Below are 13,896 nucleotides of genomic sequence, written 5' to 3'. Positions count from 1 at the left end.
CTATCCGCAATACCATTGTTAACCGCCCTCCTAGGAGTAAAGTTAAATTCAAATGCAGGGTAGTCATGCCTACTCTTAGCAAAAAAAAAATGAACCTATCCGGCTTTCACAAATTACCCGCGTAAGGCGTAGCGCGTCATAACAACTCGGCTTAAAGTGTCTCCCAGGACCCATCTTATCACTTTTACACCTAATACAAAATTGTCATTGTCCCACTCTCAGCGACCTTCACTTGTAACCTCTCTCTCTCTCTCGAGACAATGCCAGGGCAGACCAGTGATTCGAACGCAGTTCACACTTTCCAAGTGTTCCGTTAATCCGTCCTTTCCATCTTCAGGATAGTAGAATCCTTCTCCTCCATGCCTCAACCCCTGTTTCGAGCTGGACGGGCAACTATATCGCATTCGAGCAGCTCCCATAGGAGCACAGGTCTGTAGCCGGATGCAGTAAGTGCTTGGGAAGGGGGGGGGGGGTGGGGCTGGTTCATGGGTGGCCTGGATGGATGGGCTCAGCCTCGACGATTCACCATGCCCGCTCAGACCAATGTTTTCCCTGATTCCAATAATGCTTCTAGCTCTAAAATGGTCTGATTAGACAGGCCTACCCTCAGTAAACAAACAAGCAATGCTTCACATCAGCCACCTTATCAATCCGTGCAAACCATGAATTCTAAAAATCAACTATTATTTTTCCAGACGCCCTCATCACCCCTGCCGAAGGGGTCTGTTGCCCCCCCCCCCTCTCGAGGGGGCATATCCCACATTTGCCGACTCTGGGAGTTATCTTTTCTAACGTAAGGGTCAGCGGATTGTATCCAGAGAATGACAATGCCTATCTGTCGTCTGATACCAGACTACGTATGTCCCCATTATTTAGTACATAGTAGATCCAATTTTCAAAGTACCTCGCTATCTCTCAGCTCCGTTAGCATCGCCGACCGTTTGATGCAGGTCCTTTTCCTACCATACGATTTTCAGATGCTCGAAAACCCATTGCAGTTAGTGAACAGTCCGATAATCTGCGAGAGAAAAAGAAATGAGTGTTTGATAGCCGTTTAAGTGAGTTAATGTGAAACGTGTCGCAACATTCACGTGCAAACTGCAAATGCACCTTGCACTTTACATACCTACACGTCCCTCACGACTACAAAACGAGAGAGAGAGAGAGAGAGAGAGAGAGAGAGAGAGAGAGAGAGAGAGAGAGAGAGAGAGAGAGAGAGAGAGAGAGAGAGAGAGAGAGAGAGAGAGAGAGAGAGAGAGAGAGAGAGAGAGAGAGAGAGAGAGAGAGAGAGAGAGAGAGAGAGAGAGAGAGAGAGAGAGAGAGAGAGAGAGAGAGAGAGAGAGAGAGAGAGAGAGAGAGAGAGAGAGAGAGAGAGGAGGGAGAGAGGGAGGGAAGGAGAGAGAGTTGGGGAAGAGTGGAAGAGAGGGAGGAAGATTGGGGAGAGAAGGAAAGAACCCACAGCGTACCACAAGTGAAGTCTATTTGATGTTCCTATACTTCCGCTGCACTGCCAATTTGCCCCTCGTTGCGTTTTCGCAACACCCCTGTCTTTCCGATGTGCCCAACGTTGCGTTACCGCAACACGACTGTAGTCATATTTGAAAATAGTCACAAACCCTATTTGCAGCATAATTTGTTAATAAAATGCATATTCTAGCTATTGTAGGGACTCTGCAGAATATGTTCACACATTATTCATTACGATATAATTAATCACTTAATCTACTTATTTTGGTTTTCGTGACGTCATCACTGACGGGGCCTTCGACTTCCCTCTGGGAGCTCTGGACGGTAAGTTACCGGCCGCACAGACTTGTAACTGCGTAGCATCATGCGCACAACCATGCTAAACGCGCTGAAACTTGTCTCATCGGTGAGACGCCATTACACACTTTTCAAGATTTGATCACGTCGACGCTTGCTTGTGTTGCGAAAACGCAACGAAGGGCGTAAATGGGTTAAGATATTCCTACGAATTTTGACGTGAATACCGATTTTTGTAGATATCCAGACATTTCGTAAGAAAAAAACTTAAGAAGTGTCGACATGAATACCAAATTATACTTACGAAAGAAAATTGACTTACGAAGTCGACGTGAATACGGCCCCAGGATTCCAATTCACGGTGTTTGCATAACTGATAACAGACGGCTTCGGTGAGAATTGGATAATTCATTTTTGCCCATTTAATACATTGTATCACCACAAAACGTTGGTGAGGAACGATTCGCCAATCTTTAACCCGCGCCCTGCTGGGGGGGGGTGTTTGAACACCCCCCTTGTGGTTTTTCGCGAATATCTCAAAAACGGCGGCGCGGAGCGCCGCCGTTTTTGGTACACCTTATCATACATCAATTCTACACATGTTGTGAAAATTTCACACCAAGGTCATTCAAGGTCAGGTCACCAGGTCACTTGAAGTGACCTCACCTCATAAAAAGCTTCAATGTCTGTCATAGCTACACAGAGTGACCGATCGCTTTGAAACTTTCAGCGATTGCTAAGAGCAATAGCATGTACAAAATGTATATCTCAGAATTTTGATATCGATGACCTAAGGTCAGGTCAATTTTGCGACCTCCCCATTATAAGTCAATGGGAGAAAATTGAAATGCGCCTCTTTTGGACGAAAGACATTATAAACACTCCCAAACACCGAATTACAAGTGGTTTAGATACACAGAACATGAAAATGGTGTCCGTGACCCTTGTTTATGCCCTGAGGTCATCTTAGGTCACGAATGGTATCTAACAGTTTTTCGCAAATAACTTTTGATAGAGGCATGCTAGAGCGATGAAAACGCCTTAGATGTGTTCAGCTCGACGATACGGATCGACTGATATGCAACATGACCCTTTCCGGTCAGGTCATGACCTTGACCTGAGGTCAAATTTTCAAGTTGACCTTCCAAGGTCAAGTTATAGTTCATTCGATGCGTCTTGACGAGAGGAACACGATGCCGGTAAAAGTAAGCTCGTACAAGGCTTGGGTCAAAAGTTATTGCAGAAAAACTGTTTCCGAAAAAAATCGGCTATTTTTGCAGTTTTTGCCCCCTGCAGGCAAAACCGTTGACGTTAGGTCAAATCTGAGAGGATTACTCAGAAAGGGCGTTAATAGGGCTATCGAATGCCCTTTTCCGCGGCGCTGTAGCTCTATTGGTTCCCGAGTTATGCGTTGGCTTCTTGGAAATTTTCGACATTCGACCTGGAAATCGGCGAAATTTTGCCTTCAATGACCTCTGGTGACCTGACCTTTGACCTGACCAAAAAATTGACCGAAGTGATTTCGTCATTATTTTTGACGCTCTTTCGAACGCCGCCTTCCGCGTATCGCTACGTGGCCCAGGAGCCGAGTTACAAGGGGGGTGTTCAAACACCCCCCCCCCCCCAGCAGGGCGTGGAAATCCAGGACCCCCAGCCGGGCGCGGGTTAATATCTGCGAATGCCTCCAAGGAGATACTTAATTACACCCGGAGAGCGCCAGGGATGCCACTGTCGGACACTACCTTATCTATACGGGGTAGGAGGACTGGGTGCGCGGCGGCGGCCGATAACGTACGACCGTAACCCGGTAACGTCGCCCCGCCCGCGGCTAATGACACCGGCAGCATTGTGGCGCCGCCCGAGAGCAGCCCCCCGTCGGCCTAATCGGCTATCTGGCCGGCGCGGCGGCTCTCAGCGCCGCACGCGCGGCTCCATTAGCCGGCTCGGCGTCCGACGGTTTGTTGTCTCATCGGAGACCACTCGGCCGGCGGGCCACCGGCGCCCCGCGGGGGGCGGGGGGGTGGGGGGAGGGACTGTCCTGTCGACGAGTGGACCGCTGTGTCGGAGACGGGACACTTCGGTCGGAGAGGGAACTCCCTGAATTGGTAAGGGCTAAGGAGTTTCTCTCCTTGGTCCGCTGTGCTGGGATCGAGCCTGCTGCTCTCGGGGATCTTGATGATTTTGTGAACATCACCTTCACATTGCAGCACAATTTTCGTGGTAGTAGCAATAGACAATAGTTACATAGTTACACATATGAGGGGAAGAAGTGCGAAAGGAACATCACTTACTTGTGTCAGCCAGCAATTTGTAGTTAATATTTGGTTCCGTTCGTCCTGAAACAAAGGCAATTTTCTAGTCATAAATATTGCACATGCAACTGCAGATAATGCAGCTATGACTAAATGCAAATTGATTAACAATGTGTTTTTATAAGACGGATATGTGTAACACACGTCACTCGTCATGGCCTGGCTTGGAGCCAGTTTCGTCTGAGCAAAACTGATAAAGTTTTTGTGATACGTTATATCATGCTCCTGTCAAGGCGGCATAAATGATGAGGGTGAAGAATGGCTTTTCAAGATCGGTTCTATGCATGGTGTTTAATGCGCCAGCTTAAATCTCACATCCCTCTTCAGAAAAATAATGCATTATGCAATATGCATAGATATACCGACTTATTAATTTACACGCAGCTGAAAGGAACTTCGGTTTTGTCGTTTAACTTCGATTTCTATAGCCCAATTCTCTGTCAATCCTTCCCATCTACCACCCAACCCTCTGGCAGTGGACGTACCACGTCGATGATCTGCGTCAGCGCCATGCCGAAGGTGACGTTGAGCGGCTTGGCGGCGTCCTGCGAGGGCCGCACCGAGCGGTCGTAGTCGGCCAGTAGGTAGCGTAGCAACCGCCGCTCGTGGTCGTCGCCGAGCGCCACGTCAGCTGCGGCAGGTCACGTCACAGGGCGTCATACCGAGACATCACAGTGCAGTGGTAAACAAGGTTATTGCACAAAAAATGAGAGACGTTATTGATCAGTCCCTCACTGAAACGCGAAAACTGTATTGGAATCAATAAACATAGGTAAGTACCAAGCATTTTCCATGAACTTTTATTTACTCGGCGAGTTTATTGTCTATAATAGTGCCGATTTGACAGTTTTTTAAACGTTTGATTCAGTTCTATAGGTCAGAAGTGCAGCATAATAACTTGCACGTCTTTTTATCAAAAAGTTTCCAAACCAGTCTGCCTAGTCTATGATTCGTTTTACACGCTTTTTACACGTGAAGATAACGACGATATTTTCGTATAAATATGCAGGTACAAACGTAATCTAAAAGAAGCATGATTGAAAATGAGGATTAAAAATATATCTAGTCTTCAATGATGTGAGAAAATGGCGATCGCAGGAGCTGTGAAAACAACATTCTTTGCACTTCTGTGGTCTATCATCATCAGTGCGATCTCCGCCCAGAGCAGTGACATCGAGCCTCAGAGCCACGAAATTGTGGAAAAGAAGATCACTGAGGTGGTTGTCGAAGAGCAGCCCCTTATGATCCTGGGCGAGCTGGAACTGCGGCGGCTCGAGCCCTACTTTGCCAAGCAGGCTTGGAACTGGCGACAGCTGTACGATGTTCAGTGCACGCGCAACCCGCACCCGGGCAGCTGCACCCGCTCGCTGACCCGCTGGTTTTTCTACCCGACGTTCGCCAAGTGCTACGCCTTTCTGTACGGCGGCTGCGGCGGCACGGCCAACCGGTTCCCCTCGGAGCGCGAGTGTCTGCGCCGCTGCGTGCCGCGCCAGAGGCCGATGAGGCCGCCGCCGGCTCCCGACGAGCCCACGCTGGCGCCGCCGCCCGAGACGGGCGCTCTCAACGCCCTGCTGGCCCAGCATGACAACGAGACAGAGGCGGAGGTGCAGCGACTGGCCGAGCCGGTGACCGCGCCGGAGACCACACACGCGAACACGGCCGCTCCGGCTCCGATCGTCAGCTCGGCGCCACCGGCCACGGCACCGACCACCGCCGAGTCGACAGCCAAACCCAAGAGCAAGCGGGAGAACCCCGCCGAAGCGGGGTATGCAGAGGAACTGAACTTTGGCCAGGACGTGTATCATCTGGATCGAATTATTTTGCGCTGACTCAATCTGTACATTTGTATCTAAGTGTAATTACGTCATGTTTATAGTTTTGACAGTGATATGCATACGACCAGTCGCACATTTAGGAGCCAAAGAAGGATACCTAATTTGCTTCGGTAGTTGAGCTTTTACCATAAACTTGCAATAGGCTGGATATCGGCTTCTTTGTGCAGAGTGAAATACTAACATATTGTGTGGATGATAAACGACTAGATTTGTGCATTGCTTTTGGCTTCACAGCCCGGTATCATCGTGCAGATTGGTATGTCAGGTCAGTAACTATAGCTATGCATACCTAAATCAAGCGCAGTTATTCCTTTTATTCTTTGCTTAGGGAGTTGGCACACTGGGAAAGTGTACACCAATTACCTACACCGCAAGCTGCGTAACAATTGAATTAAAGTGAATCTACTTGGATATTGGAAAATGCACACTGCGAATGAAAATAATATGCTAAGAGCAATGTAGACAGCCTAGTCCGATGTCCTACAAAAGGGAGAGCCAGAAAGAGTGTCAGAAACATCTCGTAAGTCGTGGTAAACAGGTGGTGACGGAACCGGTAATGTGTGCACTAAGTGCACTGTGCACGGGCGCCTATGATCCGGTGTTCTGAAAGACCTATGATCTGGGCCGGAAGCAGCGCCTTTGATTTCATCTGCCGACACCTTTGATTCTGTTTGCTGGCGCCTGCGATTCCATCTGCTGGTGCCTTTGATTCCGTTTGCTGGCGCCTGTGATTCCGTCTGCGGCTGGCGCCTGCGATTCCGTCTGCTGGCGCCTGTGACTCCGTCTGCTGGTGCTTGTGATTCCGTCTGTCGGCGTCCTTGATTCCGTCTGTCGGCGCCTGTGATTCCGGCCGTCGGTGTTTGTGATTCCGGTCGTCGGCGCCTATGATCCTTCGCGGCGACAATAACGGTGCTCGCTGGAGTCGGCCACTCCCCTCCGCCCCCCCCCCGCCCTCGGCAGCCCCCTCGCCGTTCCCGGTCACAGATATATTCGTCGGCCGTCGGACCGATGAGCGATCGGGGTCAATTTGGCGGAATGCCTCCATTAATGTGGCGCCCACCGTCGGCCATCTCCATGTGCGAGTTGTTTGGTCAGCTCTCGGATGCTAGGACAGCGTCCAGTCGGAGCGGGGAGTGGGCCAGTCGATCGCGTCGGGCCCGGCTCACTAGACTGTATACTAGCTGGCAGCACAGGCCCGCTCGGTCCTCAGTGCTATCCGCCTAGCTCACCGAAAAGACCAGCGGATTCTCCACGGCTGGGACCACAGAACCACAGGACCACATAAAGATACAGAGGTCTTTGATGAAATATTGTTAAAATGTCCAAAGAAAAACTTACCTGATCCCAAGCAGACCACCATGAATATGACGATCTTCTCCATTGGACATATTCTTTATCGGCAGTCAGTTGATCTTAATGGCTGCGTGTGCAGGGATCGTCTGCAATGAACAGAGTTCGGTTACCCGGGTTACCCCAATACTAGTAGTTCTCGCACGGTAAATAGGTAAGCCACCTAGCCACTAACTTTGCTGACATGAAGTAAACGTAAACGCACAATGTAAACGCGCGCGATGTCCTTATAGATTCAAGCCATGATTCCACTCCTATAAAACGTGCTACTATAAAACAAAATCATTGTATTTTTATTGGATGTTCCAAGCGTTGGCTGGGGCCTGCGTGGGCCCGACTGTCACGCTGTGCGACTGCAGTTTCACTGCCTGGGTGTATGCCCGTTATCTACAGCGTCTGTCCGTGGAGGTAATTATGCCGCCCATGGCTGTCTGTGCCAGACGGTCATCTGCGCCCTGTCCACCCACCCCTGCGTGTATGTCTGTCAGTGGTCCGTCTCCCGTCACCTCGGACCGCGGTCCTTCTCAATATGCTCGATCGATTCCCACCAAATCCCGAGGGTCCCGACTGGTGGCCGCTTTCTCTGGCGTTGGTATCGGGGAGTCGGCCCGGCCGGAGGGGCCATTGGCCGCGCGGGCGGAGAGGCCACTGCTTGGTCAGGCGGGAGGAAGGGCAACTCACCAGATGACCAGAGCCTGGTTCAGGAGAGTTGTTATAAAATATCTGTAACTCAATGTTTCCATTCTCCCGTGCGTCGCATCGAGTGCATTTCATATGCCTAAAGCATCTTCGTCGACAGTTATAACTTCTACTTGATAGTGGTCTTTTAATGACCTCGACAGAGTACCAAATAGCACTGGCTTAAAAAAGTTCGACAGTAGGTGTCTCTTAATTTTCTCGGCATATGAACATAATGAAGTACGGCCAATTTCGCTTTCAGTTTATTGTCTTATGTTTACTCGATCGTGATTTCTTTCAAGAAATTATCGAAATATTATGCTTTAGTCTACCTATACTACATAAATGAAAGCATAGGCCGCTAGGCATTTGTGCCTATTGCAGTGGCGGTAGGTATATTTGATAAATCCGACCTTTTATCGTGAAATCGTAGACGTTTTACGCATTTTCCGTCGGGCGTTTGCACGTTGCCGTCCGTTAAAAGAAGAACAGTGTTCTTCACTCCAGCGCCCTGCCGAGCCATTGTGTCAACACCTCAGCAGGAGAGCACTCGGAGCCTTCGCGCCACTATCGCTTCACGATGCAGAACAGCGGGCCGCCGGAGTAAAATATCAGAGAACGCTGCGCCCCGTACTGACCTACCTCACAGATCGCGAACTGCGGCGCTGAGCAACCGACAATTTTTCCAGCGAGTCGACCCGATATTGACCCCGATGATTTTTATTATTATTAACCGTACCTTTAAAAGGCCGTTTTAGATTGAGGAACTGCATTTCATAAGTACGCTTATTACGTCCACGACTCTCAAGAATGCTTCCAAGAGGGTACCGTAGAAGATCAGCCAAAGCAACACCTCACAAGTGCACACTGCACATTCAGAACATGGTTTCATGGTACAGGGACGTAGCCAGGGGGGGGGGGGGCACGGGGGCCATGACCCTCCTGAAGGCGAAAAATAAAATAAAATTCAATAAGAAATAAAAATAAATAACAACAGCTGCACCACGCCCCCAAACATAGTGGGTCAAATCCGAGGAGTTTTCCTTTTTTGGAAGGGGTACGACACTATAGGCCGCGACCTGTGGCCCGTTCCTGAGTAAAATCCTGGCTACGTGCCTGTCATAATACTCACTTGACCGATCAGTTGCCTACATACGCCCCGGACCGCGACGAGGGAGTGAGCCCCCTTTATTTTACTGGAATCTCCGCACCGTATCGCCCCAATTAGGTAAACTTCGCGGAAAAGAGCGAGTGTGCCGTTACGAGGCGCAGCGACCAGTCTCCATAGCTGTCTCAGGTCAACTTGGTGACCTCTGAGCTCAATTCAATCACCGAACCCGCACTTATAGATAAGGGTCCGGTTTTGGGGAATTGCTTCGCCCCAAATGGCCACAGATCCGCGGTTTGGAAATAGTCATTTTTGCCACGCCTACAGGGTGTAACGAAATTATCCGGACATCTATTTTTTCGCCATATCTGCTCGCACAGTTTCTCTTTTAATGTCAGAAGCTGGAAAATTGGATGAATGCATACCTCTGGTATCTGCTCTCAACTCAGCAGTGACCTGACCTTGCGAAATGACTCTTGCTCTGAGTAAGAGTCGAGTCGCCGACGGGTTCATTTGATAGTTTTCGTTTAAGGCAGTGGAGAGAAAGGAGTACAGTCTCTCGTTTCGTAGTAAGGCTACGTGTTGGTGGCATGGTGGCATGAGCCAAGAGCTGGTCTGTCAGCAGCTGGACATCAGCAGCAGCCAGTAGCACATCTGCCTGAGGCGTAATAAGCTGGGACTTGGTGGCAGACTCAGCCCGGCCTCGATCGCAAAAGGCGCCCTTTGCCAAGTGGTGAGGAGAGTTGTCAAGATAGCGACAAGGAAACGGCACCAATTAATCCGCATACTGACTCGAATTCTTACCAAGGTAGATAATAAGAGGTCCCACATCATGATTCACCGTTACCCGCCCTTTAGCTTGGTTTTACTGCCCTTCAAACTGGAAAAGACAATGAAATTGACGGGAAAACAACCAGTCCACCACCTTTGGCTTCAGGCCAGGGCGTGTCCACTGGTCGAAGGAAGACACGAATGAGGTGACCTGGTCGGATGGGAAGCTGTTCGAGCTGCGATACCCGTTGAACCGTCAAATCGGCCATGTGTGGGCTGCCAGCAACTCGAATATGCCGGCCGTCGCCGGCGTCAAACATCCGGCCAAAATCCAGACCTGGAGCATGTTCAGCTGCTGTGTAATATTCAAGCTGTTCATGACGACACAGAAAACCACTATCAGTGACGAGTATTTACCGGCGCAACATCCTGGCTAGCGATTGGTTGGAGCCACTCAACCAGACGGCACAGGATGGCTCGGTTTCTGAACGTGTACCGATGCCTGATTCAAGCCGCGCAGTCTTCATACGGGGCGGCGCACCACCTTCAAGTCCCTAGCAGAATGAGAAGTGATGCCGAGAGGACCTTTTTGTTCTTCTGGGCTAAAGGGCTATGGCTTGGAAATAGTTCCCATGCAATTCCATCGATATATTATGGACTATTGTCCATCAGGAGATGAATGAGGGGACACCCGCCACCAGCGCCGCTCAACTGCGGGCACAGGTTAGTACGGCGCTACTCTATATGAAACCCACTGTGCTGGAAAATCCAGTGGCTGGAATGCTCCAAAAATGTGTACCTGCGCTCTTATGAAAGGTGGCTATATAATAATTCAAAAGGGAAAATATCAGAATGTCTTGCTTCTTAATTACAGCGCGAAGAAAGATGTCCGGATAATTTCGTTACACCCTGTATGCTCGTCAAAGATATTTTTTGTTTTGGGGAGGTTAAGAGATTAACACGCGCAGTGGAAGGGGGGGGCGGATTTCGCCCACCCCTCCTGTTTTTCGCCAATAACTCGCGCCTCAAGCACAATATCAATGTGAAATTTCGGCTACCTGTCCAGAATTGAATTGCGGATCTTCTCGTGCAAGAAGTAAGAAAATCGGTTCACAACTTTTCTAGTAATAGCGGTGTAAAGTCAAACATCGTGCCGCCGCGGCGGCGCGGCGGCGCGGCGGCCGGCGCTAGCCGTTACGCGCCGCCTGAATTGTAGACTGTGCCGGGGCGGGACGGTTCCGTCTTTACATCGCGCTCCTTACCGCTGATTATATTCGATTCGCGTCAAATTCGGTGAAAAGACTGAGAAATGTACAGGCAATCATATGGTAAAAGAATTTTGAAAATCGGCCGGTAACAAATTGAGTTATGAGTGTGTAAACATAAAATTGTGATTGCCGCGTTTCCCGCGTCGGCCGATGCCGCTTCAGCCGGCGACATCTTACCCTTAGCAGGCTTCTAACTGCCATATTTATTGTTGGATTATCTAGAAATTCACCATACATACTCACAAATGTTTGCTCTTTCGTATAGTGAAAGTTTTTAAAAAATCGGCCGGTAACTTTTTGAGTTATCGGCGTGTAAACGCAAAAAAGTCGCTAATATGGCAGATTTGACCACATTTGACCTCATTTGACCTTGAAGATATTGACCTAGGGTCACGAAATTCACACACAATAGAGTTCCCTATGGCCTTCACCTACCCTCCAAATTTCGTCTTTCTAGCTCCAGTGGGAGCTGAGATGTTAGGGGGGGCGACATCCGCCCCCCCTTCCACTGGGCGTAGTACTCGCAACCCTTCCACTGCGCGTGTTAACTTATAATGTTGACCACAGCTAGGTCAAGATAAGGCAATACCCGGAAAGGTAGCAAAGCCGATTGAAGAAAATCATACGGCAAATACCTAATTTGATAAATCAGATTTTTTTCGTGTCTATTGCAGGTTTTCCGACCCAATGACTCATTTTGATCGGGAATTATTTGCAAAACTCCGATGACCTCTAACAACCTTAGTGCTGTCGCATATGACGCCTTTCTTATAGGACCTCAGTAAGGTACCCAAAGCAAAAGTATGTATCGGACCCGGTAAAGACCGCATTTAATCATCATTGCAGATGCTTGAGTGATCTTAGATCTTTTAAGCGCCAAAATAACAGCAGAGGCGGATCCAGCTCAGAGTTTTTTTTTTTGGGGGGGGGGGGGCAAACCATAACAATTTATCGATTCTTTCCATGCGTCGTCCATAGGCGTAATGTTAAAATCATGCCGTTTGGGGGGGGGGGCAAATGCCCATTTTGCCCCCCCCCCTGGATCCGCCACTGAATAACAGTTTCAATGCTTAATATTCCATTGACCTCAGGTGACCCATAAAAATCCGAGAAATAGAGGTTATGAAAACTCGAAAGGCTAGGTACCATTGGCTGGGAGTTTCATCTTCCTTCGAAAGGTTACCTGGTTGTGAGGTTGTTGCGAAGTTGCGACATTATTTTTGCAACGAGAGAGGTTCAGTAATGACGTCTTAGGTCAGTGACCTAGCCTGAAAAAAAAAACAGTTTGTACCGCAAGATCAGACTTAAGTCAAAGGTCAGGTATAGCAAGTTTCAGGTCTATATCGCTAGCTCGTTTTGAGCAATCGCGGGAAAATCGTCAATGGGGATGACACCAAGCCTTTCGGCCGGAGAGGGTATGAACAGTAGGCATTGACATGATACCCGATGGGATATGACACCCTCGAAGGCTGTTATGTCCCCACCCCATGCATTCGTCTTGCCACCCAAACAAAATACCCTTAAAAAAGGCCGTGCCCGATCTTCCTCTGTCTTGAGAAAAAAAAAAACATGTTGACCGCTTAATATATGACAATGCCTGAGCCTGATCTACCCGAACTGAACATTAACATGGCTGAGCGTTCGGCATCGTGTCTGACCTGAGATAGCGCCGCCGTCTGACCACCTTCCCACTCCCCCGGCTCCGCCTCCGGCTGCCGCCCCCACCGGACAGTCTGCTCCGACTGAGCTGCGGGCCGGCGCGGCAGCTGCCACCGCTCCCCACCCCGCGGCGCCGCGGCGGGCCGCCGTCGGCGGTCCCCGGTCCATCGTGCGGCCAAAGACGCCGACAGAGCTGTCCCACCAACACCTACCAACTTCCGGACAGATTGGACGGACGTCGACGAACCTACTTACATAGCCTACGGTAGAAGATACAGAGCTGCTAAAGTGTGGAGGCATGTGCAAGTGCAGCTTGGTATCTGATCTACCAAAAGAAATATGCACATCTACAAGTCAAAACTCTAGCTTATATTTATTTTACCTCTTGCATTGAAGGTTCGTCCCTCGGGGTCTCCTTAGACGAGCCTGAGAACAGAGATGTGCCTATTGCCTGCCGAAAGCACATTGGAAGTATCACCGTTTTGTCTCTCGTATCTATTTTTGTTCGAAATCACCACTTACCATGATTTTAGGCTAAACATTGAAAACTTTATTGGTGTTCGAAAAGTTATGTGACATTTTTTTTTTTTGGAAAATGTCTACCTCGATGTGGTTTTGGCATCTACAATAATTATTCTGTCCTAACAAGAAAAAAAAAACGTGACAGTTTCAATTGCAAAACTGTTCAGAATGTCAAAGTGGGGTATGTAGCCGGTGCTAGCGGGGTAGCTTGGCCGGTATCTTCAGTGCAAATTTACTAGGAATGCCGAGCTTCCAACAGAGTGTGGTGTTAATTAGCTGGGTCCATAGCCGCCGGCGGCGGTATTCCGGCACAGCCTACCCACGCCCGCGGAATCTCCGCCGCTTATAGCTGCCTGTTCCGGCTTCCTGGCCAAAAGGCGTGGTTCAATTGCTATGAAACGGTGAAACGATGAGAGGGCTACAACATGTGGTGATGGTTTAGGATGTATTTGATTTCATGAACTATCGCTAGAAGCAAGTGGTTCATAACATTCATGACAATGCCAACATGCGTTAGATTTGGTGGGCGTATCCCTTGTTTCAAATACACATCATCTACCGTGTTTTTGAGGTCACTTTCCATTCCTAGTGGAGCGTCGTGCAGTTGATGGTTTAAAGCTAAAACAATT

At 49.2% G+C, this 13,896-nt stretch overlaps 1 protein-coding gene across 1 annotated transcript in view; it reads right to left on the bottom strand.

The window, feature by feature from the left end:
- LOC122368145 (neuronal acetylcholine receptor subunit alpha-10-like) overlaps window positions 1–12,850 on the bottom strand; it is a 29,881-nt gene extending 17,031 nt beyond the window's left edge. The window contains exons 1-4 of the mRNA XM_043341818.1: window positions 12,745–12,850; window positions 7,250–7,350; window positions 4,562–4,707; window positions 4,056–4,100 (exon numbers count right to left, since the gene is read on the bottom strand). Coding sequence (XP_043197753.1) covers window positions 4,056–4,100; window positions 4,562–4,707; window positions 7,250–7,292 — 234 coding nt within the window. The 5' untranslated portion in view covers window positions 7,293–7,350; window positions 12,745–12,850. The remainder of the gene's footprint in view (window positions 1–4,055; window positions 4,101–4,561; window positions 4,708–7,249; window positions 7,351–12,744) is intronic.
- Window positions 12,851–13,896: the final 1,046 nt, after the last annotated feature.

The sequence above is a fragment of the Amphibalanus amphitrite genome, unplaced genomic scaffold (assembly GCF_019059575.1).
Source record: "Amphibalanus amphitrite isolate SeventyFive unplaced genomic scaffold, NRLGWU_Aamphi_draft 000031F_arrow, whole genome shotgun sequence".
Classification (NCBI taxonomy): domain Eukaryota; kingdom Metazoa; phylum Arthropoda; class Thecostraca; order Balanomorpha; family Balanidae; genus Amphibalanus; species Amphibalanus amphitrite.
The sequence above is the reverse complement of the archived record's forward strand: the minus strand, read 5'-3'. Positions and strand labels throughout refer to the sequence as shown.